General features: G+C 44.7%; 2 protein-coding genes across 7 annotated transcripts in view; one reads left to right on the top strand and one right to left on the bottom strand.

Moving 5' to 3' along the window:
* Positions 1–16,227, top strand: part of aven (apoptosis, caspase activation inhibitor) — a 36,615-nt gene extending 20,388 nt beyond the window's left edge. Inside the window, exons 3-6 of the mRNA XM_076037458.1 lie at positions 12,712–12,782; positions 13,501–13,596; positions 13,726–14,032; positions 15,096–16,227. Of these exons, the coding sequence (XP_075893573.1) occupies positions 12,712–12,782; positions 13,501–13,596; positions 13,726–14,032; positions 15,096–15,235 (614 nt within the window). The 3' untranslated portion in view covers positions 15,236–16,227. The remainder of the gene's footprint in view (positions 1–12,711; positions 12,783–13,500; positions 13,597–13,725; positions 14,033–15,095) is intronic.
* Positions 15,996–26,344, bottom strand: part of ryr3 (ryanodine receptor 3) — a 136,342-nt gene continuing 125,993 nt past the window's right edge. For all 6 annotated transcript variants that reach the window (XM_076037451.1, XM_076037452.1, XM_076037453.1 and 3 more), the window contains 14 exons: positions 26,155–26,317; positions 25,949–26,035; positions 25,158–25,358; positions 24,937–25,067; positions 24,158–24,200; positions 23,540–23,667; positions 23,233–23,293; positions 22,929–23,075; positions 20,931–21,065; positions 19,852–20,008; positions 19,671–19,735; positions 18,734–18,834; positions 18,585–18,636; positions 15,996–16,424 (listed from right to left, as the gene is read on the bottom strand). In XM_076037451.1, the coding sequence (XP_075893566.1) occupies positions 16,329–16,424; positions 18,585–18,636; positions 18,734–18,834; positions 19,671–19,735; positions 19,852–20,008; positions 20,931–21,065; positions 22,929–23,075; positions 23,233–23,293; positions 23,540–23,667; positions 24,158–24,200; positions 24,937–25,067; positions 25,158–25,358; positions 25,949–26,035; positions 26,155–26,317 (1,567 nt within the window). In that variant the 3' untranslated portion in view covers positions 15,996–16,328. The remainder of the gene's footprint in view (positions 16,425–18,584; positions 18,637–18,733; positions 18,835–19,670; positions 19,736–19,851; positions 20,009–20,930; positions 21,066–22,928; positions 23,076–23,232; positions 23,294–23,539; positions 23,668–24,157; positions 24,201–24,936; positions 25,068–25,157; positions 25,359–25,948; positions 26,036–26,154; positions 26,318–26,344) is intronic.

The raw sequence follows: 26,344 nt of genomic DNA, 5'->3' as shown, positions 1-26,344 counted from the left end.
CTTTTTCTTTGCTAGCCATCGACCCCTTTCCTAGGCAGGTTCTCACCAGCGTCAACTAATTGCCTGTCCACACAGCCCGCCCAATAACCAGGGCTATTTGTGTCTTTATAATGAGAGGCCCAGATGTTGCAGCACTCTCGGGTCGATGCCCATTCAGTCCGCAGGGATGTTCTGAGTCTGTACGGGCGCTTTAAACGCACATTTAATCTGCTCTGATCCCTCATCGGTCGAGCCCATTGTTTGTCCAAGGCTAATCAATTTTCAGACGGCGTTTAGGAGGACGGCCGCGGCGACTTAATGCTTACGCACATAAGCCGAGAGTCTTTCTCGAGTTGGTCGCCTTGGCGCTCTGGGGAGTCGGCAAATAAATGATGGGCGTCACCTCTCGGCTTTGCATTTTGCGGAGTTGCGACGTCAAAGTCGTTTGTGCGCCTGCAAAGATGATATTTTGAGTCAAGTGGCACACTTGATGGTATATTTCACGCTTCATTCTTACAAGTAGCAGGGCGTCGCTTTCATTTGTTTGGTTTTTAAAAAATGCTGCTTTTTCTTGTCGATATAAATGGTAACAGGGCTGCACTTACACAGCGCTTTCCAGCACCACCGCGGTACCCCCAGAGCGCTTTGCGGTGGCCTCTCGTTCACTTGCCCCGAGGCCACGACGGCGGACTGGGTCGGAGCGGGATTTAAACCGCCAACCCTTTCGGCCATCGGCCAAACCCGCTCTACCTCCCCGAGCGATGGTCGCCAAACCAATCCCATTGGAACAGGAAGATAATCGTGACTCAGGTTCACTTAATGCGGAAACAAAAGCTACGCAACGTGCCTCCTGTGGTTGCAAAGCTGGCCTCGACTCTTCATTGAGTCTGCGCTGTCGGCAGCGATTGCGAACTTGACGGGAACCGACGGCTGGCGACGCCAGTGGCTGGACGGACGCGCGAGACGCGGAACTCGGCGAGCGAATCGGGCCGCGCGTCTGCGTCTGGAAACTTTTCCGTTGGAATCCACGCGAAAGGGGCCCAGGCTGCGGCCTCGCGCACCGGTCCAAACGAGATAAAGCGCGGACCTAATGAGTAGCGGGCCTCCGGTGGATTGGACCCGCTCTGATGTGACGCCGACACAAGCGCGGCCTCGCGCAAATTACCATTCGAAGTCGGGGAGTAAATACCTTCAGCCCTGCTTTATTGTCTCGCCTGGTTTGTCCCGGATTTTAATTGCAATTAGCGCGGACAGTGATTTATCGGTGCGTGGTGCGTTCTCGCACGGCGCCGCGTTAGGCTAATTGCTTTGGTTAAAAAGGCGTGACAGGTTGCCGAAGGCGTCGTCGCCTGTCATTTTTTTTCCTCCGGTTTCATATCTCGTCGCTTCCTTCTGTTCCTGGTAGCCCCGAGCCCGGGTGGAAAAGCAGCTGTGTCACAGAGGGCGTCGTCTGAGGTGAGAGCAAAAATGCAAAAGCGAAACGTGCGAATCGATTCGCGACTGTGCACCCAGCCGGCAGGGCTTTGGCTTCCAAGTCTCTCGCATCGCTTTCGTTTTTTCCTCTCTGCCTGTCGGGAATAGTGAAAAACTAAAACGTTGCCTCAGAGTGGCTTCATCATAGTTGTAATTACGCTCGATGGCTCTTCAGCTTTGTTCAAGGAGTCCTGGTCAGTCTCCTCTCTTTTTTTATCAAGTGCGCCATCGGTTGTGGCAGCCGCGAGGCTTTTAAGTCCCAATTTTCAGAACGTTTAATACAGAATCCCGGTAAGTGTAGCCTTGCAAGATATAATCGGTTGGATTTATATCCCGTGCACAACTGTATGGGAGCAGAAAGAAAACCCACGGAAACGAAAGGCCCTTTTATGGTTGTGACCTTCGATGGTTAGTGTTGCTGTGCCCGTCAAGCTTTTGCACCGGTCTTGTTGAATAAGAATTGGTTTTGATACGGGTTCCAGAACAACCCCCAATTAAACCAATTTGAATAACAAAACATTTTCTATTTTACCCGTGATCCAAATCTTCCAAATCGAAAGTCACTTCGGTCAGTGTGACAGAAGTTTCGGGACCCAACCCAACAAGTGCGCAAACAATTTTGCAACAGTTCACGTGATCGATGAACACATTGTGGAGCAGCGTTGTTCGTACGTTCTTATTATTAAAACCTAAGCCAAGGTTACATTAGCTCGTTATTGAGTTGCCTCAGTGCTAAGTAAACCACATAAGCCCGTGTTTGCATTTGTTTTCAGGACACGCAGGGCAAACAGAAGCAATTGCAATCATCAGTCAAGCGAAGACTTGACGGGGTGGGTTAGCCCTTGGCTGAGCTAGGCTACTACCTAAGGGGAGGACAGCGGAGGATGTTCAGACGAATGGCGTAGCAAGTGGCCAATTGAATGAACTTCCAATCCAGCCGGTCGGATTTCCTCACTGCTATTTGGAAACGGGCCGGTCACACGAGGAACTGCGCTGTAGCAGGATCCCGAAATTCCTCTGCCCTTCAGCGTCATTAGAGCTTTGCGTGTTGTATACATTTCCCGTGGGCCCTCTGTCTTCAAGCTCACCTCGTTCTGTACGCAGCCGGCTAAAAGAGGGACGCAGCCATTCACAGATTCCGCTGCGAGCGGCGGAGGAAAAGCGGTCCGGAGGAATGTGTGTATTCTTTTCCCAGCCTGAGAAAATGTCAACATTTGGTGACAGGTGTCGCTGGAGCCTGAGCAGCAGCAGCACTTCTGCTCTTTAAAAGTCCCTCCTGTTTCTCTTAAACCGGTCAGACTTCCACCAGGAAAGGCTCATCAGGTCTTGGCCGGAATCCTTCAGAAGGGGCTGTGTGCTCAAGGCATGGCAGCGTCAACACGGGTGTGCCTGTCCGTCTTGTGCTGTTGACGGCAGTTGCCAAAGGGATGCGCTTTGGAAAACCTCTTTAATCTCTCTAAAAACTCGTTGCCAACATGTACCATATTGTTCTACGTGCCCATATATATATATATATTTTTTTTTAAAGGTGCGGCCTTGCACTGGTCTCAGTGCCGCAGCAATGTCTGTTAAATAAATGAAAAATAAAACAAGATTGTTTAATTGATGGACATTAAAATTCAGGGGGCGTTTTGTTCACGGACTTCGACAAGGTTAGTCAGTCTCTATCTGTCGTATGAACTTCAATATTCATTTCCTTGTTTTGTTTTTTTTTTGTTTTTTTTTTAAGTCATAATTTAACAAAACGGAAACAAAAGCCTTGGGTTTCAGATGTTTCAAGGGCTTGACCAACAACTGTCTTAATGGTGCCCCTGGGAGGCACCAGTGGATGAGAAACTGTTCATTGACTGACTCACTTTATCAGACTGAGAGGTAATGGCATCACCATCAGGGGTGGGAACCTTTGGACACCTCACGATTCGATTCCGATTCAGGGGCTACGATTCGATTATAAAACGATTATCGACGCGTCTTCAATTTACGCACTTTTTCACATATTTGCAGCAATACCTAAAGCAGCGTGTTTGACACGAAAAAACAAGAGTTGATTTCATTTCTGTTATATATTATTTGAATAGTGCCAAGTGTGCGTGGCGCGTTGAAACTTTGTTGTGCAGACCCAAAAGTAATGGGTGTCTTGAATCACCAAAGTAATTGGATATAAGTGATGATAAGTGTTGAGTTTTCCTTGTGATCATCTGACAGATTTGAACTGTTGTCACCCTATGGTTTTAAAAAAAATCCCCATTTTAGAGCCGTGGGATTGGTTTCATGGTCTGCGCCACCTTGAGTTTCCTGTACATATTGCAACCGCAAGAGTCCATGTTTGGACGTGTGGGTGGTACCTGAGGTGGGATAGGATTGGAGCGTGAAAAGCAACATGTGACCCAACACCCGCCCACTTGATTTTAAGCTAACTACACTTTGCTACTGAACTGTAGCCACGCCCCCGATTTTATGGTCATTTTTGCTTGAAATCGGTTCAAATCAGACGAAGCGTATATTGCAGTCTCATTTGTCCCTCTGTTCGAGCGAATTAGACCAACAAATTAACTTGAGCCAGTTTGCAAAGGTATAAAATGCAGTTCTTCTTTCCGTATTGACAACCAGTCATTTGGGTGTGTGTTTGTTTTTTCTTTTTTTATCTTTTTGCAACCATTTCTGGCGGTCCCTGTAGGCCAAACAACAGAATGCAGTTTTTTGGCGCTTTCACGTCCTCCTCCTTTTTTGAAACCGGAAGCTCTGTCCGTCTTTATATACAGTCAAGGATTTGAGCGGAGTAGTGGGACTTTTGGGCAAATGTCCTATGCGTAAGGATTCAGAGATCGTGGCCTCTGATGAAAATTGAGCGTACGGACAATTTGCGCTCGAATTGTAATATTGATAAAGTGAGTAAATGACTGTTAAATACTGTACGTAAAGTTTTAATTGCTGTTTGATACTAGTTGACTGCACTTTTGCGTGAGTGTGCAGTTCTAAAAAAAAAATTCTCTATAAATGCGGCCTTAAGCAAAGTGCTCGAAACCTCCGCCACGTAACACACACAAAGGGATCCGGGCCCAGAATGTCTTATTGTCTTCGTGACTCGGCGCCGGTGCTCGACAGTCTCACAGAGTCGGGTAGAGAGGGGGGGTTAGGATGAACAGCGGCGGGGGTGAGAGCAGAGTGGAGTGGAGTGGCGCAGGGAAAGAGGCGAGCGGAACAGAGAGGCAGCGGGGAGGCCAACAACACATCCCAAATATAAAAGCCGAGTGTGGGACGCAGCATTAGCGAATCGTCGATTCGCGAGCCGGAGAAGAAAAAAGGGAAAAAAAGGCACATTTGTTTCACTTGGGGTTGAGCCAGCAAATGTCAAGAGACAGGTAGCGCGGTGTATAGAAGTTACACAATGCCAGCTGAGCCCCCTGCGTTTGCCACGGCGTGAGTAATGCGGCGTTTTTCTTTTTTTTTTTTTTTTGGTTGGCGGCGAAGTTATTCAGCGAGGGTTCGCCGGCGAGCGTGACGCTCTCAGAAAAATCATTTGAACTATTGATTGACCCGAAATTACCCACACACTAATCACATTAAAAAGGAACACTAACGGATGAAATGAAGGACGCGGCCGCGCCAGAGTGCTGCCGAAAAAGCGACGGATTGCTCGCTGCCGCCGACGGAGCCGACCCTCTCGCGTCGAGAGCACTCGACTCGCTTTGAAAGTTTTCAGCCGCTTTTCCACGTGGCTCCACGGGTTCTGGGACGCAGGGGTCTCTCTGCACAGCCAGGTTGGAAGCCTCCCCGGCACACCAGTGCTGTGTCTCAATTTAGGGTCTGCGTCCTTGAAGTGCGCATTTTGAAAGGGAGTTGCGCTTGTCCCAATTCCCGAGGGGGCTTAAGACGCTCAAAATGCGCACTCGGAAATACGCCCTCGTTTTAGCCGATTCCAAGGATGCACCGCTACTATCCTTCGCGCACTTGTGTATCCCATGATGCTTTGCGTGCTACTGCAAAGCATCGTGGGATCCTGGGAAGTCGGCTGAAATTAGCGGCATGTACTGGCAAAGACACTTCATATAAATGTAAATATTGAAGTTTTCACATAAAGTATCCAGTTTTTAACGTAGGATTTTACTTATTTGATCATCCAACAGCATCGTTAGATTGCGAACCAATGGTTAGCTTGATGCTATAAAAACGTCTCTTCCGGGGTTGGCCAGCCGGAGGGACCGGCGGTGACGAAACGAGGAAATACGCCCAAGGCTCGACCGTCCAGAGTGGTGACCGGGGAGGCGGGGTTTGGTCCGTCCTTCTAGGCCGGGTACTCGAAGAAGACGGAGGGAGGACACTCGGTCTGAAGGGTGCAGACCCTGAATTGAGACACGGCACTGGTGCTCCTCAGGCCGGTCTCTGTGCGGCTCAATGTCCCGCAGGCATACCCGTGCTTTTGGGGGGGTTTAGCGGGAGCCCATTTACAATAATAATTGGAAAGAGAGCCTTTTTTTTTTCTTTCCTTCCTTTCAATTTTCGTGCTCCCGGTATTCCCTTAGTGCCAAAGGAACAAAGAGCCAGTGAGTCATTTCTTTGAACGAGTACTTGAATGTAGCAACCTTTAATAGAATCTTAAAAACACTTTTTTTCTATGCATATTGTCAAGACCAAGCCCAATGCTATGCTAATCCTAATATGATTAGCGAAACATTCCCATGAACTTATAATGATTGAGAAGATTGACGCCAACAATATCAGTGCAACTCTACCTTCCTTTGTTGAAAAATGAGAAATGTTGAGATTATTTATGTTTCACTTCAGTTGTCAGTCTTTTTTTTTTTCTTCCTCAAGCTGTGGTTTAGCAGTGCACTCGGTGAGTCACGGTAATGAGATTTACTGGAAGTCTTTTTTTTTTTTTATTTAACAAAGACACTATTTCACCAAACGTCTCTCCAGGTTGCTCGAAGGAAAGAGCGTTCCGTCACAAAACGTTCCTTTCTCTGCGAAGCGTCTGCAGAGCTTCACGGAACCGAAGTGACTGAACTTCACACACTCGAAAGAACTCGGAAAGGTGAAAGGATTTGTGAAAGAAAAGAAGAAGTATTTCACTTCCTGTTTCTCTGAAGCCTGTTGAACTGCTCGCTGCCGTGTTTTAGTCTGTCCTCTTGAATAACATCTCTGGACTGCACGGTCATATCAACCGTTACTGTTCTACACTTGGCACGACTGGCCAACTGTACCCCTCCAGTATAAAGTTACTTTATATGACATTCCTTCAAGGATGATAGATGTGTCGGGCATTCAGATGCTCCGCGTACCGTCGTTATAACGGGCTGTTGCTTTTCTTTTTTAGCTTTGATTTTGTGTTTTGAACCTTTTAACCATTTTGTTTTTTTTACAATGTTGTACTTTGAAATTTGCTTTAAATGTAAATGAAGTGTGTCAGAAATACAATTTGTGAGCATCCTTATAATTACAATGATTCAGTACCCAAAAAGTCCACCCATCTGACCTCTGACCTTTCAAAGTCACTCAAATCCCTGTTAGTCTTATTCGTTGTTTTCGCCACGCCTCCATGCCCGGAAGTATCGCGTTGCCGAAACCCGATTGACTGATTAGCTATTTGCGCAAAGGAAACGGCATAGAAAATTTGAAATTTGACCTTACGAAGTGGCTGATGAGTGTAGTAGCCCTCAGAATACAGGAGCCTGAAGAAGATCGGGATTTTCTGTATTTTTTCTTAATGATTTGGTTCTGTCGCATCTTCTGCTAATGACGTAAGGATGTTACTTGAGGCACTTACCTTCATCATCACAGCTTTTATTTTTGGGCCGGTCAATACATTCCACTATGCGTCTCTACTTAACGTGAGGCGCACGGGCTGTTTATGCTAAGCTAACTGCGTGCCACGTGACTTGGACTCACTGTATTTGCTATTCAAGCTCCTCCTCGAGGTCTGGACATCAAATTCAAGTTGCACTGTACATCAATCGTAACCAGTAACCAATGTCATGTTCGTTTTTTTGCTACATTTATACTAAACCAGTTTTCATGGAAAACAGTTTGACAAGTAAAACGGTTAATATCTGTAATCATTTCATTTTGTTTACCTGTACATTCCTCTTGGTTAAATCCTAAACGGGGATTTGCAGTTTCAGTTAATTAGTTCATTTATTGTCCATAATGTGGACGATAAAAACAGGTCCTTACAAACAGTTTCCATAATATGCCTGCTCACTCTAAAGGAGTTGTGCTTTCTTAGTAGGTGCAGGCGCTGATTACTGGTTTTAAAAAATATAGTCGGTGTTTTCACTGAAATGTCGGTTGCAATCAATATATCTACTTAAACACCTAACCAAATACCTACCTGAATACTTGTTTACCACCTCTACAATCTGTCCCTTAATCGTAAGGGGCTGCACAGGGTTCCCCTAATGAAAGACAAGTTCCTGTGTTTTTGTTGCGTTGATCTCCAAGAAGCTTTCAATCCACCACTTGTGGAGAGATGACACATGCGCTCTGCATACTTCCTCTCCAACTGTGTCCCCCTGCTTTAATATGGCAACCAAGGTCACATCATCCGCATACTTAAACAGACAAAACCTTTCCAGATCTCATTGGAATTGGTTCGCGTACATGTCGAAAAGTAGTGGGGATAAAACGGTGCCCTGCGGAGCGCCGGCAATTAAATTAAAAGCTCCGTGTCCCCACATCGTATCGGCAGACAGATTGAATTTCCAAGTGGTGTGACCGCGGCTATCTTAAAAAAAAAAAGCGCGACTCTTCTCCACGAGTGCGACGCGCATCATGTCCAGCGGGGGCACGATCCCTCTGTACGACTGTTTTCCATTCAGCGGTGTCCGGTCGAGTACGAATGCGCATGTGAAACCTCACGTTGCTCGCATAGCTTAGTGACACATGTAACGAGTTCAATTGTACACTCAATCCCTGCTTTAGCCAAGAGCACGGGGGAGTGGGGGGGGGGGGTTCACGGCCAGATCTGTTTAGACGAGCTCTCGCTGTCATTTATCTTCATTTTCAGAGAGCTCTCTCTGTCTCTCTCTCTCTGTCTCTCTCTCTCTCTCTCTCTCCCCGCAATGCTGCCAGCCGTTGCCATGGTTGTGTCGGCGCCTGCAAACTACCTGAGATGGTGTTTTCATGGACGCAGATCCGGGACGGCACTGCGAGCTCCGAGGTGTAGGAGGCGGTCGGTTCAGCGGTGTCAGCACTTCTTGCGTGCCGAAGACCGACTGACTGACTGACTGACTGACTGACGGAGAGACAGCTCGGAGGAGGATGAGGAGGATGAGGAGGATTAGGGTCTCGGAACATATTAAACAGAGAGGAGCAGAAACCGGAAAAGAGAGTGAAGAAAAGAGTGAGAGGTCTTAAGCGTAGCTTCTCCTCGGTCACAGCCATCACTTCCGCTGTCAGAGCCCAAATGCGTTTTGTTCATAATAAATCTCCCGCTCCTTTCATCTTGTTTAGTCGAAAGGAATTTTGGGGCGTTATCTCGAAATGGAAGTTGGAAGCCTGCGAGTTGAGGGTTGAGATATCCCAGCATTGTCACTGCACGGCCTCCAGCGCAACCACCTGTGATCCCCCACCGGGTCCGAGCGAAGCAAGCGGATAAACAATTGATTCTTCGTGAGCAAAAAAAAATAATAATAATAATAAAAATGATGAAGTAAAGTAAATTTAGTGGAACCCACAAACCTGTTGCTTAATTTTCACCTTCTGCGGTCAAGGATTCGGTGGCCACTCCGTATTTTATTTTACTGCTAACGAGGTTTGGCGGCCAGACGAGGGGCACTGGTCACCGACAACACGTTACCACACGGCCAAGGCGCCTCAAGACCCCGTGCATCTGTTTCGGACCGATCAGACAGACGGTCGCCATCAGACTTCTTCTGCCAGTCGGCGGAGCAAAGCGATGAGTTGTCCATCTGCCTTTGTTATGCTTTTTTTTTTCTCTTTTTTTTTTTTTTTTTTTTATCAAACGGAGAAAGCATTTGAAAAGTGCAGCCTTATGAAAAACAAACAAACAAACAGAGCAAACCTTCTGTTCAAATTCTCCGCCCAGTGTTGTCAGCTGGCGACTCGAGGCTTCCCGTCGATGCAACATTTCTCAGCACATAGCAGGGAGGCTTTGCACCTGTGAAAAAGCCTCACAAAGGAGCTTTTCAACATGGAGAACGGCCAAAAAGCCGTCTGAAAATGCGCCGAAAAAAAAAAAAAACGAATTAAAAAGACGCGAAGCGACAAACTGACAGTTTGACTGCTACAAATAAGAGTCACTAGCAAGTGTTAAAAAAAACAAAACACGTATTGCGCGTCTTTTTTTCCAGTGGCTCCGCGCCACTTTTTTTCAGGCAGGAAGTCCCACGTCTCATTTCACTCTGGAGTGGACACGACTGCAGCTGAACTACACGATTGGACAGGTTTTCCCTTTGCCCCGGTGCATTTTATTTTATTAGAGCGTAGCATACTATGTATTTGTCTCCACGAAATACTAATTTGCGGCGCAACCCCCCCCCCCCCCCCACACACACACACACACACACACACACACACACACACACACACACACACACACGTGCGCGCGCACACACACACACAACCCCCGGCCGTCGCGCAAAGCTGACGTTACCGCTCCCTTCTCGTCCGTCTGCTCCGGCGCCACTGCGGCCTCCTGTTCATAAATCATCCTTTCTGTTGACAGCGGGGAGTCGCCCAGGCAAGCGGAGGGCCCTCCTGTTGCTTCTCCTGCTTGACCCCTGTCACTTCCCATACAGCCGGGCAATCACAACACAACTGCAGATGGCGCCCAGCGCCGAGCCTGAAGGGCGCACCGCGACGCTGCGTTCCGCGTCGGAGGCGGGCAAAGCGCGAGGCTTTGTGTGTGTCTCTCCCCCCCTCCCCCCCCCCCCCTGCCGACCGGTCCATCTGTGGGTGACACCGACCACGGCCTTCTGTCCGTGACGCCCCGATCGCGCTGTTTCGTTATGACTCGGATGTCAGGGGAGATGGATTTTTCTAGATTTCGCGTTTCAGCTGTGAGACACAAAAAAAAAAAAGTCGGGCCGTCAAAGGATACTTTTTTTTTTATTTTTTATATCGTGATTAAGGTCTGAATTACCGTAGTTAACCGCGAGTAATTGCGTTTCGATTTGTACAGTTCAAATTTGGCCCATCTTTACGCGAGGCAATTCTCGAAGGTGAAGCGTGTAATAGTTGGAGATTTTGAATAAGAAACAGCGACATCAAGTGGTTACGTTTTAGATTGCAGCGTCTTTCACTCTCCCCCTACTGAGTTTGCCAGTGAGCTACAGTGGCCTGCGCGCCCCAAAACCGTAGATCTTCTTCATTTTATGAGATGACGCGAGCGTAAACGCTAACGCTAGCAGGATGCGATGTCAAAACCTAGCGCTACGGCTTGGGGACCTGACTACGGGTGAATGGAAGGGACAAAAGGCTTGCGATTAAAATATGATTAAAAAAAAAAAATCTGTGTTGAGCCTCATTCAATCTCAAGGATTAACACGTTAACGCTAACAGGCCCAAGAAAGAGATGCGGGTGTGAGCATTTCTGCATGGTTCACATTTCACCTTGACCCTAAGTTGCGTTCGTGGACAACCCATTGTAATGCACATGAGTGTTAAGTTGTGAGTGAATGAATGCTGATTGCTGTCCCTTGGACCAGTAGGATTATACAATACGATTTTTTTTTTCTCGCATTTCCAAACGAGGAGGAATATCTTGTCCCGTTTTTTTTATTCGCCGCCTTCCAGTGGAAACGGCCGTGCTCATTATTCTGAGTTTACGTTGCCGAGCACGTCGACCGCACGAGGACCCCGCCACAGCGGTGCTTCACAGCCGACGCGGTGTCCTCCGCTAAGTGGCCGCGCCGGACTCGGCGCCGCTGGAGTGCGGACCGCCGCAGTTGCGGTGGTCCCGCTTTGTTTGGGCCGTCGCGTCTTCTTGTCCGCGTGTCTGCTCGCCGTCTCTGCCTGTTTACTGAACGCGGAGCCCGGCGGCTCCCGCTGATTGATTAAGGGCGCCGCTCGCGGCCCCGTTGAGTGTGCGAGCATCGCAGGCGCTTTCTGTTTTTTTTGGAAGCTTAGCGTTGTCAAATTTCTGTCTCTCCTCAGACCCGCGCGAGCCGAGATTTTTTTTTTTTTGGAAAGTGTTTTCGCGGTGACCTCACATGGCGTTGCAGTTGTGTTGCATTTAAAACAAGCAAATCCGATGTGATGCTGCCAGCTGGATGCAACTCAAGGCCACCGGTGCGACAAGCTACCTGTGGCGTACTGTACTTTGGTACACAAAGCCTTGGATGCTGCTCATTGTTCTTCGTATGCCTGAGGAGTCCATTCTTTTAATTTCATTATTTTCACTTTCAGCCTATTTACATTTCAAACTTAACCACTCACAGTGCTAGCCGGCGTGGTAGTTTCTGGTTTCAACAATGCTTAAAAGTCAAAGTTAAAATCGTTGGACGATATCGAGCTAGCACCTGAGACACACAGTCATTTTAGTCACATGCAACCATCTGGGACTAGTTCCTGGAATGTAACCAATATTTTAACGAACGTTAACACAAATTATCGAAAAAAATAAAAAAAATAAAAAAATGACAGCCCCTCGCGGACGTGATTTAAAAGCTAACGTGAAGTTGGCTAACGAAGTTCTGGAGTTAATTGGGCGTAATGGTGTGGAGGGACTTTATTATTTATATCTAAATAATAAAGCAAGCAACTTGAAAACTGTTTGCAGTCTTCCCGCGATTCCAAGTGGATGCAAAACATAGTTATATACCTTATACTGTGTATATATATATGCCTTTAGCCTTTAGCTTTTTGCTCTCTCTTTGCTCTTATATTAGCTTTCAAGGGCAGCTTTGCTACAGTGTTTAAAATTGTTTTTTTTTTTTTAATTATTTTAAACAAATGTAACATATTATTGAATAGCAAATTAAAGCAAGTAAAATGTTTCTTTACACAGCATCATCTCTTGGTTTGCCAAGTGGGTCCCCGGACAGAAGCTAATGCTGTTTGGGGGGGGGGGGGGGCGCAAGGCGTGGAAAAGTTGGAGAACCCCTGGGCCACTCAATACCAAGGCCAGCTAAAAAAAAAAAAAAAAAAAAGCTTCAGATCGCAGCTTTTAAAGACGGCCGCACGAGATTTCAGTCTTGAATTCTCCGCAGTTCGGCTTAACTGAAGGCTTGTTTCACTGCTAAATAACCCCCCCACAGCCGCTCCATGTCAATCTGTGTTCTCTGGTGTCTCCCACAGGGGACTCCTTCAGTCAATTCCGCTTTTCGGAAGAGAAAGACTGGGGCATGGACTCGTTTGCCATCAATGAGGTAAATCCATAACGCGCCCGCTCTGCATCGCTTGTTATTTAAATCTGTTTTCTGTTCCACAAATTGAACCTCACTGTGCGTCCAAGAGAAAACCGTGGTTGTAATTGGGGGATTGTCGCGGCAATATCCAAAGGCCGATCGCTATTCCCAGTTTATGTAATGTTGTGACCAATGGGCCGGAGCTGTGAACTGCAGCTGCATGCTGACGACAATGAGATTTAGAAAGCAACTTAAACCTTGACGTCAGGAATATTTCGATTGTTTCACAAACTCGTGTCTGATCGGTGTTCTTGAGTCTGCATCCAAAATGGGTTAAAACTCAAGAATTTGAACGAATCACTTTTAGGCTCATTTGTGTCTAGAAAAAATACAAATATTTATTTCTTCAACTATAATTTGCTCAACATGTCTGAAAATTGAAATATCGACATAGTATAAGTGTGTTTTTTTTCTTCTTCAGATTTTCAGGCTGATTTCAGTACTTTTATGTTTTTGTACTTGGAAAAAACAAAATTGACATTGTATATAATCTCGTGTTTTTCAAACATGTTGAGATTTTGCTTGCAACAACTCTACGACCGGAGTGTGGTTTTCGTTGAATTTCTGGGCCGACTTAGAAATAAATTTCACTCCATTCATTAATGTTGGAGTCCGCCAGCTGGAGGGCGCTGAGCCGCGGCGCCGCTGCTTGAACGGCTTTGTCCCTGCGTGTCCTCAGATCACGGCCTCCCTGCTGGACCTCCCTGCTCTCGCCGACTTGCTCCAGAAGCTTCCGCTCCACCAGAGGCTCGACCTGGAGCCGGAGCTGTTCCAGGTACGCTGCCGGTTTTGCTCTCACGGCTTTTCTTTTCTTTTCTTTTTTTTTTTCTTTTACATTGGGTCGTTACGCTCCGACTTTCTTCACACGTCCTCCTGCTGCTGTTGTCCCCCCCCCCCCCCGAAGGATCCACCGACGTCGGCCGTCACGTCCAAACAGGAAGCAGCCAGAGTCCCTGCGACGGAGCACAGCGTCCCCGCTTTCAAGGCTCCGTCTGCGCCATTTCAGTCTCTGAGCATCGAGCCCAGAGCCCCCGCCGCCAAGAACCCGGCGCCGGCCCGTTCCGGCGCCGCAGGTCCGGAACTCGGTGACGTCTGTGGTGACGATGACGAGCTGCTGGACCAGCTGCTCGGTCTGGGGCAGCGGGTCTCGGCCGCTACAGGGAGCCAGACTGTCGGCACTGCAGAGCAGGGCGTCCCGGTCCCAGGAGAAGGTGAGAGAACAAACTCTCGGGCCACTTTATTAGGTTCACCTTGCTCTTGCTTGGTACCAAAGAAAGTAGTGTGTGTGTGTGTGTGTGTGTGTGTGTGTGTGTGTGTGTGTGTGTGTGTGTGTGTGTGTGTGTGTGTGTGTGTGTGTGTGTGTGTGTGTTGAAGTTGATGGTGTAGTCCACTCAACAGCGGCCACACTGGACAGTTTCTCCCACCAGAAGTGGTGCAGTGTTGAAGAAAATGAAGAGCTGCAATTTGCCCAAAAAAACTATTTTTCTTTTTTTTTCTTTGAGTTCATATTTCGCTCGTTTCGAATTTTTTTTTGACGTAGAATAAAGCAGATTATTATAATTTTTATTATTATTATTATTATTAGTAGGAGTAGTAATACGTAGGCTTGGCGTATATAAGCATTTAGCTTCTGCCTCAGTCAAAGACAGATGTACGGTCGGTTGATTCAAAACCATCCTTAATTGTTTGTATTTCGGCGCTTCGAAATGTACGGAAGCACATCGCTGCCATCCTAGAAAAACAAAAAGAAGAAAAAAAAAAGGGGGCTCAGTATCACGAAAACAGCGATCAGTTATCGCCAAATTTCGTGCGGACGTCTCTCGTCACGCCCGCTTCCACCACTCCAGAAAACCAAAACAAGAACTCCCATTGTCACGTAAAAATGTGATAGATTCACGTTATAATGTGACACTGAGCCCTGATTTTTTATTTTTTTTTTCTAGGGTGGCAGCAATGCGCTTCCGTAGAAATGACTGAATAAATCCAATCCAAATACGAGCCATCCGTGCGAGCAGCGTAGCATCGTACCTCATTAAATGGCTGCTTACTCTATGTCGAGTTCCAAAGAGAGGAACGCAGTCATCCCTCTAGAGAGCAGGATGAAGACCCGGCTCCAACTGGTAGCCTTGTCGGTGCCCTCTGTGACATCACAGAGGGACTTTTAGCCGGCTAACTTAAGGAAATTACTGCACCAGGAAATTCTGATTGATTTTTTTTTATTTTTTTATTTGAACAACTTTTCCTCGAGTCACAGCGCGTTCTCTCACTTTCCAGCGCGCGAGGACGTGAAGGAGGCGGAGAAGAAAGACGAGGAGGAGGAGGAGGAGGTGAAAGACGAGCTGGCTGCGCCTCCCAGGAAGAAGGAGGTGACGGAGGAGGAGCTGGAGGACTGGCTGGACAGCATGATCTCCTGACCGAGGACGCCGGGCGAAGGAAGCAGCGGGAAGCCGGCGGCCGCCCCGCCACTCGACGGCGCCGGGGACGTCTCGAACCCGCGTGTGAACGTGTCACCGTGTTCCCCCGCCGCGTCAATGCCACGGAGTAATTCCCTTCCCCTATGGGGCCGCCGCGAGGCAGGAGAGACGAGAGCAGGACGACATGTTCTGGTTATTGCATCAGTGACTTTATTCATTCCCCACCCCACCCCTTCGTCAAAATGAAGGAAATGCAGTTTAACCCGAAAGCGACTACACGACATACGTACGTAGAAAGGGCCGGCTCACCCGAGTTCCTCGAGTTCCTCGCCAATAAATCCTCCAAGCTTTTTTGTCGTTTTGCTTTTCTTCCGAACTGTGGAAACGAGTGCGAGCGGGCAGGACACAGCTTTTTTTCTTTTTTTTTTTTTTTCTTTCAACAAACAAAAACAAACTAGTCGACATTTTACACGAGGATCATCTAGATTTTATACAACAAATGATTCATCTCCTTTTTTTCCGAAAGCCGCAAAACGATATCGTTAAGCTGACACGGCCGAGCCAGAGCTTAGCGCAGCGCCGCTTGAGTCGGGAGGAACAAAAATATCTCTTCTTTTTTTTTTTAACATTTTATTTCATTTTTTTTTGCATAGTCTGTCGTAAGGCACGTCGGAGCTGGATAAAGTGAGTCGTCTCTCTGGTTTCGCGGGGTCGAAGTGGATCAACAGAAGCAGCAGCAGCAGCGTTAGCATTCGTCCGATTTTCTTTTTTTTTCCGAGAAATTGTGCATATTCAGACATTCAGTCGTCATGGTGTGTCACAGGTTCGAGGGGGGGTCAAGCTCGAGGAAAAAGGCAATGTGAGTAAGAAGATTTTGCATAAAAGAGGCGTGAATAGGAATTTGTGTCGAGAGTAATTTTCCTCACAATGTTGTTTTTTTTTTTAAATCGCAATTCCAAATAAATACCCCACCACCCAAGAGTTCACATTGAGTCGAAGTCGTGTTTAGTCTTTTCCAGGGAGAAGGAAAGTAGAGAGAGAGAGAGAGAGAGAGAGGGCTGGCAGGAGCTCCAGCTGAGGTGCAGCCTCCTCCTTAACCCAACTGGTCCTCGTATTGTTTACGGAAGCAGTCCCCGGTCGGGAAGAAGTCCCAGCATCTCTCCTGGTACATCTTCCACACGAAGGACTCCTGGGGGAGAAGGAAAAAAAGATGAGCTGTTTATGCAAGTCATGTAGATAATGAGAACAAAAAATGTACGAACGAAAATGTAAAAACAAACGGACTGTTGGTATTTAAGAGGTCCGGCGTAGCAGCAATTTTATTTTTAATTGCCCCTGAAAAAAAAACCCCGACTACTGCAGTATATTGATTTATTTTCAATTTTGGGACATGTTGAGATGTTGCCTTCTACCACCACTCTGTCTCATAACCGTCATAGGACGGTCATTTCGGTAAGTTTCGATCCTTAGGGGCAACTCTACACATTAGTTAGAATGAAGTCATTTACAGTCATGTCCAAAAAAAAAGGCAGGGGGTCTAGAAAACGTATACGGCTGCTGGATCATAACAAAATTAAAACTGAGAAGAAAAAAAAGATTCACACACCAATTAAAGCTGTAGTTGGAAAGAATTTTTGTTATTGCTGCTTAGCCTTTAAAATGTCTCCCCTCGGAATCCCTCTCTCCCAGGTGAAGGGAAATATTCCGGCCAGCGTGACGAGACATGCAGTAGGAAGTCCGTTCAACGCCGCTCTGAATCCCTGACAATTACCTGCAGCACTATGCATAATGTATACATTTCATTAGCAATGTATACATAATCTGGAGCATTATAACAGAGGTGCGGGGGGGGGGCCCCCGCGGTGGGGAAGGAAAACAACGCGCTGCCTCAGCTCGCACCTCTGCGTCAGTTCCTGTTCTGCCTCGTCTGACGTGGTTACTGTTGCTTCTCGTGCAAGTTTTTAAGCGCACTGGCCGATGAGAGCGTGACCCGAGCGTTGACTGTTACGAAAAAGAACGCCATCGGGTGAAGTGCCAAAAAATCTGCATTCTATTATTTGGCCAGCAGGAACCGCCAAAGCTGGTTGCAAAAAAAAAAAAAAAAACAACTAAAAATGAGAATTCTTTTTGAGTGAAAAAAAAAAGATGACTTATTTTTTTAATTTCTGATATGACTACTGCAGTACCCATGCTAATTTCGCTAGCAGAGGCTTATCTGCTACTTCATGAAAAGACGGACCGAAAACATTTCTGACTGGAACTCGACGTGATGGATCTGAGAGCTGATCTATCCAGCTACCCGACAGGGAAATACTTGGGAAATATAAATAACCACTACTGGGTACGTCTTAGTCTTTGATGATGTTGTCTGCGAATGGCAGCCACCAGTTAGAACTGCTTTACAGCCGTGAATTCAAGACGATTGCTTTGCAGTTACCACACATTTTCACATGCGAGATTGTGAAGTCGGCGCCACAGTGTTTCAAAACAACACAATCTGATTTAAAACCACAACTGTGAAGTCTAAGTACAAATATAGTAGAGGGAGGGGGAAAAAAAAAATTGTGGCACACTTAAAATTTCACATAATCTCAAATATTGAAATTATTTGTAGAAAAGGTGCAGCTGCATCAGACAAAATGAAATGCAAAAGTTAAAAAGTTAAGCTTGGGCTGAAATTTGATGTTATAAACTATCACGATATTCGATATATATATATATATGAAGAAAAAAAAATCAAACAAATATCGCAATATTTGCTGTCCAATGCAATATTTTTCGCAATATCCATCATCAAACAGCTGTAACGTCGTTACTGCACAGGCCAGACGCGTGACCTCTGTAAGGTTGGACGGCTCCGTTCACAAAGCAACATTGTAGATCTGCGTTACACGGTAAATCTGCCACTTAAATTAAATTATTTCCCGCAGAAGCTATCAAATTTAATTATTCGCCGCAGGAACTATCAAAGCGCTCTGGACGGCTTTCCCTGTAAACATTTCCTGCGGAATGTAGGACCTAATTGACTTTCCCCTACGCGGGGGAGGAGGGGGGCTGTGACATAAGAAGAGTGTGAGAACATCAAATAAAAACAACTTGAAGCTCAGGTGCATGGAGATAAGTAAATATCAAAAAAAAAAAAAAAAAAAAAACGGGAGCCCACGCGTTGCTTCTTCCTCCTGCTGCTCTTATGCAACACAACAAGTGGGTTGAAATGTTGCACAAGGGGACCAAAAAAAAAAAGAAAAAAGGATAAGCCACTAAAAAAAAAAAATCTTTCATCTCGCGGAGCCGTCTCGAGGAGGATCAGACCCGGGCGGGCATTTTAAGGACGCGCGCGGATACGCACCTGACCCGTGTGCTCCGTCTCGTCCTTGTTGATCAGGTACATCAGGAAGAACCTGCGCCACAGACAGCGGACACACAATGGCGGTTACGGTCGGAAAGTGAGCGTTGCAAACCGGTGACATCCAGTCGGCGACTCGCTGCGGCGCTTACAGGTAGTTGGCCAAGTTGTGCTCTTGCAGGGTGTGCGTCTCGAAGCCGTGGGGGGTGCGGTCAAAGTAGTCGTTCCCGATGCCGCAGATGAAGCATTTAGTCTGCGGGTGCGAAGCAGGAAGTGCATTTTCTCAACATTTTGATCCATTTGAAATGTTAACCTCGTTTGGGAATTTGGAAAAAAAGATTTATAACTTTCTCTTCAGCTTTGCTTCAGCTTGTAGTCTTTCTATCGCGTTGGCTCACTAAACCCTTCAAGTTGCGCATAAACCCAAATTTAAAAAAAAAAAAGAAGAAAAAACGCTGTACCCACTTCCTTAGGATTTCTGATCAAACAAAACAGAACAGTGCCAGATCCAGTTGTAGTTCCCAGGGAATTCAATAGGGGGCAGTTGTGGCGAGTGCAAAATAACGTACAGGTATGGGAACAGGAAAAGAAAAACTTGCATCAGTACTTCTGTACATGTAAATACCTAATAACGTTAACACTGTGTACTGTTGTGCGATGTTTTCCCACCAGATGGCGTTGCCCTCACGAATGTAGCATCAAAAAGTGTTTCGGTAACAAAAGTTAGCAAAGCAGTAGTTTGCCGTGCACGTACGTACACATAAATATCTGGAAGCCAATGGCCGCCACTTTGAGCGCCTCTTGAATTTGTGGAGTCCAAAGGTAACTTGTATTAATCTTGTGATACATTTATTGAAATATTTAGTTATAGTTAAGTTTGGGCTGATATTTGATGCTATAAAATGTCATGATATCAAATATCGCGATGTTTGCCGTCCAATGCAATATTTTTTCACAATTCCAATCAATCCCGTTGACTATTGATCTTAGATTTAACCCCCCACCCCCCCCCCAAAAAAAAAACAAAAAAAAAAGTTTTACAGGGAAAACTGCTTTGCCCCATAATGCATTTCAGCTCCAGACTCTCACCTCCATGTCCTCCTTCACCTGCTCCTGCTGGTCTCTCAGCTCGCCAAAGGCGTCAATGATCAGACCTGAAACAACAACAACAACAACAACGACAACGCAGCGGTTGCTCATCATCACATTTTGTTTGCTTTTACACGGCGAGGAAAAAACGGGGGCACGCGACCACGACGCGTCGTCGAACCCTGAATGATGGCCAGCAGGATGACGATGACGAAGAAGAAGAAGGTGATGTCGAAGAGGATGCGGTAGAGCTCGTAGGGGTCTCCTGCAGGGTCCTCCAGCTCGTCTCCGATGCCGCCTCCGGCTCTCACGCCCACGTACATGTGGAACAAATAGCACTGCCAAGAGAGAGACATGAAGCCAATTTAGACTTGTTTTTCTTTTTTCTTTTTTTATCTTGGCACCTCAGTTTCAGTTGGTTCCAGTAAAAGAAAACCAAAAAAAGAAGAAGCACTTTGGTTGCATTTTTCTTTTTGGAATTCTGCGAGTGAAAAGTCTAAATCGCAGCGACTACTGACGAGTCCTTCATGAAACGCCACATCTGCTTTTCTGAAAATCAAACCCTTTCCACTCCAAATGTTTGTCCTCGAACGAGGCCAAAAGAAACTTTGGTCCTCCGTCCACGACAAGAAACTATTTGTTTGTTTTGGTTTGGCTTTTTTTTTTTTTTTTTTTTTTTTTGAGGAAGACGGGTGAGCAAAATTCCACGGTTGAGATTTTAGTCAAGTTATTGCAGTTAAAAGTGTCGACATCCAATAATGGCTCCCTGGTCATAACTATTACTTGTGCTGCAGTTGAAAAAAGAAAAATAGATTCATTTTTTTGTTTGTTTGTTGTTTTTTTACACAAGAATCTGGACTTTTACTTAAAGGTCCAGAGTGTAAATATTTGGCTCGATTTATTATTGTTTATATTGGTTAAAGCTTAATATACTGCTAATAAATACATTAATACAATAGTAATTCGGTAAAAGATTATACATATAGCATATAGCACACACATCTTGCAATGCCATATTCCTAAGGAAGCCCTGGTGTGGACATCACCACACCCTGGTATCCAGGGTTGTTGGGTGTGCAGGCCACTGTAGTTCACTGGCAAGCTCGAGAGAGTGGGGGTTGGGTGAAAGAATCTAAAATGTTTCTAATTCAAAATCTCCAAATATTACTCACTTAACCATTAAGTAAATAATGCAAACACTTGTGCCACCTCTGTTTATCACATAAACGCACATCAAACTGTTTGCGCGTCGGCGTTTACCGTCATCATGTCGTCGCACTTCATGTCGGGCTCGTCCTCGTCCTCACTCTTGTTGTAGAACTTCCTGAAGAAGTTGAAGGCCACCACGGTGTAGAGGTAGACGACCACAGCCAAGAGTCCCACGGTCAGCACGAGCTGCGGAAGGACGCTAAGTTAAGTACGTACGTGAAATTTTCGTTCTTTTTCGTAGGAAAAAAAAAACAAAAAAAACTTTTCGGGCGCGTGCGGTCGAGTGCATTTTCAAGGGCGCTGCGGTTGCCGCGACGCCGAGGTGACGCAAAACGAAGAGACTTTCAAGGCGCCAGAAAAGACCGTTTCTCCAAGAGAAGAGAAGCTGCTGCTTGTATTTTTGCCATTATAAAAAAAAAATTCTATTCAATTTGTATACCGCCCGTTGCAAAGCCGATTTATTCACGCATTACCTTTTTGAACTGCATCTACATTTCCATTGAGGGAATGTTTGACCTCAAACGTTTCATACGAAGTCTGCTGCAGTGCTAATAATTAAAATTTTAATTATGCAGACACACAAAACAAGTGAAGGTAACACACGCACACACACATTCGCACTCTGGATTTGAAGCAATACTAAGCGGTGCGCAAAACGCTGAAAAAAAAAAAAAAAACACCCTGCCAATAACCATGCACATCCACTCAATATTCCGACGGCGCAGCGCGAGCAAAATGTTTGCTTCAACGCTCCCTCGAGGCTCTTTAGTAGCCGGTGCCAGGGCCACCAGCCGCAGGAATGAGAGGTTAGAAAAGGAAATACATTCAATCAGAAGGCTGACAGCTGCCAAAAACGTAATCATAGTAGCGAGCGGCTCGGGAAAGAACCTTCGAAAGTTATAGAACTTTTCTACGAACTGTGAAATTCAAATTGGGTGGGCTGCGCTGGTCGGTCAAGTTAGTTTGGAAGTTGTACAAACACAAAGGTACTTTGACCTTTTAAATAAAATGTGTATCTTTCTATCTATCCATTTGTATACACACACACACACATATATATATATATACAAAAATACATATACATATGTGTGTGTATGCAAATGAATACATAGATCGCTAGAAATATACATAAATATATATACACATACATACACATATATACATACATACATATATATGTATGTATGTACATATACACATACATACATACTCACACACAGACATATATATATGCATATATATACGTATGTATATACATATATACACATACTCACACACAGACATATATATATATACACGTGTGTATATACATATATACACACATACTCACACACAGACATATATATATGCATATACATATATATATATATACATGTATACATACGTATATATACACATGTATATATACGTATATATATATGTGTGTATATATATATATATGTGTGTATATATATATGTGTGTATATATATATGTATATATGTATATATATATGTATATATATATATGTGTATATATATATATATATATATATATGTATATATATATATGTATATATATATATGTATATATATATATGTATATATATGTATATATATATATACACATATATATATACATATATATGTATACATATATATACGTATATATGTATACATATATATATACATATATATACGTATATATACATGTATATATACGTATGTATATATGTATATATATATGTATATATATATATGTATATATATATATATGTATATATATATATATATATATATACACGTGTGTATATACATATTGTTTGGCTTTGTTCTGAAGGCTTTGCAATTCCCGATAAATTGATATAATTTTCAAGTTTATTGATTTTGACTGGATTTCAATTAGCATTATCAACACTCTTCTCTTCACGTCTAACTAGAACACACCCTCAAACAGTACTCACATGTGAGAGTTTCACTATGCACATGACAGCCGACCCCTCACCGTGCTCTGCGATTATTATCCATCCCTTTCACTGTTTTCTGGCTCCCTCTGGTGGCCGAAGCGAGTACCTGTTTGCCGTTGTGAGTGACGGAGGAGAGGATGGTACGGAGGGTCTTGATGCCCATGGCGATGTCCAGCAGGTGGGCGGCGAAGAAGAAGTTGTTGAAGTGTCCGAAAATGGACATGGTGGTGTACCAGATCAGGTACAGGAAGTTCTGCACGAGAGGTGGGATGGGACTTTATGGCAAATACTAATGACTCGTTGTCACTACATTACACACACAAAAAACACCAGCGACTCCAAATTATAGCTGCGACTTAGAAATAACCTCAGGTGTTTAATTATTACTGCAAACGCTTGCGGGCACTTACATTGTCGGTCAAGACCACGCCCAGTTTCCAGATGTGGTATTTAGTATCGATGGAGCTCAACCTGTCCATCCGGAAAAAAACCAAGGGTTTTTAATGATTATCTGTATGATATTTTATGTACATTTATTTTGAAGGTCAGTTTATTTTTGGTGACTGCTCCACTCAGGAAGAGTATTTTAAAATACAGATTTTAACAGCCCTCAAATGTCTGAGACACTGCTACAGTTTCTTTCCTTTTTTTTTTTTTTCATTAAATGGAAGTATCAGGCCCACGGAGAGGAGAGGAATACAATGGTTGACGTTTTACCAGGACACCAGCGAAGCTTCTTTTTCCACAGTTTCCACTGTGGGGTCAAAGTCCAGGGCGCTCTTGTCCAGGCCCAGAAGCTCAGCGATGCGTTCAGCTCCGTACAGGTCGCCGTACTTGTTTATCACCTACACAATGACAGGAGGGAAGGGGGCAGCAGGGGGCAGCAGGGGGCAGCGGAGGTGAGGAGTGAAGACAGCGATGCAGCAGGCGAGATATGGAACACTTTTAAAAGGGGGGGACCTACTGGAAACTACACATTTGTTCTGCGGTGCTAAGCTAATGTGTGTCCACGGCTAAGCTCACGCTAGACACATAGGTTGTATGAGCTTATATGTCTGGACATATATGCAACACATTTGTAGTCCAGACATTTGCCTCAGATGGAAAGTTAGCAACGTTTACAGGTAGAACATGTAATGTTGTTTTTTGTTGTTGTCTTATTTTCCCCACGCAGCTTCTTAAGCTGATGTAACATAAGATTATGAAAACTTATGTGACAAAACCACGTTGAAGGACACGACCAACTGTCACCAAAAAAAAATCTAAATAAAAACAGGAGGAAAAGATGGAGAAAAAAACAGTTTTGTGCCAGATCAGGGTCAGACATGAACGTACCTTGCGCTTAATGAACTTGTCCCAGTAGTTGTTGGGGAATGACCTGCATTGAAAAGCATAGAGTTTAGCTTCACTGAGCTTTTTACACAGATAACTGAGGGAGAAAAAGCTTCACATCTAAATAATAATAATAATAAAAAAAATCTGATTGCAGTTGCTGCATCCACAATTTGGAACTCCTCGTTATTGTATTTTTAATCTGCCAATAGCTTTTAAGTCTATGCTAAAGACATGAAAAATACATATATTATTTTTCAATGACAATGGTCTTGGATTAAAAATCATAGTTATTTCTTTGTAAGACTCGTCAGTAATTTCTTCTTTAATGAATTAATTTCAACATTAAAAAAAATCACTCGCTTTTCTCAACGAAAATAAAGTCGGCGTTGACAAACCACTAAATGTCGTAGTTTGGCACTAAAAAACAAAATATACATATATATACACACATATATATACATAAATATATATACACACATATATATATACATATATACACTATATATATATATATATATATATATATACATATATACACTATATATATATATATACATATATATATATACATATATATATATATATATGTGTATACACACACACACATATATATAGATATATACATATATAGATATAAATATATATCTTTTTTTTCTTCTTTTTTTTGTTTTAGTATGGCATCAATCCAATTCTGTAGAGACATTATCTCTGTGCAATAAGACAATTGTCACAGATGTGATGCGCTAGCTCCAGAGGTACGCGTGAAGCTCTTTACTCACGGCGTGTTGATGACGAGTCGGTCCCACTGGCCCTTGATGTCGTCGTCGGACGGCTGCTCGGTGATGTAGAGGCCGTCGAACTCCAGCTTCCTGGCGATCTCCTTCTCCCTCTTGAACACCACCAGAGGCACCTGGTGGTGGCAGAGCACAGACAGGACGCTAGGAGAGGGCGCTCCCAGCCCCGGCACCGACCGCTAGGTAAGGCGCTAGTCGGTACTCGCCTTCAGACAGTAGTAGCCGACCATGCAGAGCAGAGAGATGACGGTGTGGAAGACGGCCAGGAAGCGCAGCGTGGGCAGCATGTAGCCGGTGCTCTCCTGCAGGACAAACTCGTCCATGTCGAAGAGCGTGTTCTCGTCGTCGTCGTCGCCCCAGCTGTTCTCGCTGTCTCCGTCCTCGTCCTCGTCCTCCTCTCCTGTGACCTGAAACAGCACGGTGGCGTGAACCGCGAGCGCAGCGCATCAAACAAGAATTGAAAAGACTGCAGCGGTTTGTTTCGTTTTTTTGCGAAAAACCGGTGATCTCAAAGGGATTCCGTGATTTGACAAAGGGAAGTAATCTAGTCCTCGCAAGCTAGCAAGTATGTGAACGTAAAAATTAGTAAGATGAGTCCCTCATATAAGATTAGTACATATGAATACCTTACATAAAAAAATAGTTTTTTTTATACATATAATATTTTTATATATATATCGAAACACATTTGATTTAATTAAGGTAAGTAAATTTAGTGAATAGAATAAAGTACGTAGTAAGCAAAGTAAGGTTAGTCTAGTAAAGCAAGTTAAGTAACACGAGCAAGGTTTTCTATACAGCTGTAGACACATTAATATACATATATACATGTGTCTGTGCACACACACACACACACACACACACACAGTAAAGTACAGTGTAATTTGTATGTAATTGTACAAATATAATTGTATATTAATACTATTGTATAATTGTAATATAATTGTATGTAATATGTATCATCGAAAATTGAGAAACCCGCCCCCCGCTGAGTTACCTTGTAGAAGAGAAGAATGAAGTTGATAGCAAAGCACACAAAGAGAGCCAGGAAGCGCAAGTTGTAGAAGTTGCGAGCCAGGTAATTCTGAAAGGAAAAAGGACTCGATTGTAATAGAAAACAAACAGCCACAAGCGAAAAAAGAGTTTGGGGAAGGAAGGAGCAAGTGCTGAAAGAGTTTTGTTGCCGTGGTTGTGAGGTCTCACCAGCATCTTGTTCAGGTAGACGTCCATAATGGCGAAGAGACTGGACATGAAGGCCGGCGCTGCCTCTTTGGGCTGAGCTGATCTCGTCCTGGGCTTCTCCTCCACCACCGGCTCCTTGGCCTCCTCCTCCTTTGGCTTATCCTCCTTCTCCTGGTTCTCCATGCTGTTAGAAAAAAAAAAAAAAACAACA

Source organism: Nelusetta ayraudi, unplaced genomic scaffold (genome assembly GCF_046127955.1).
Source record: "Nelusetta ayraudi isolate G7.1 ecotype Tasmania unplaced genomic scaffold, CSIRO-AGI_Nayr_v1 ptg000052l, whole genome shotgun sequence".
NCBI classification, from domain to species: Eukaryota; Metazoa; Chordata; class Actinopteri; order Tetraodontiformes; family Monacanthidae; genus Nelusetta; species Nelusetta ayraudi.
Note: the sequence above shows the minus strand (reverse complement) of the source record. Positions and strands in the feature narration are given on the sequence as shown.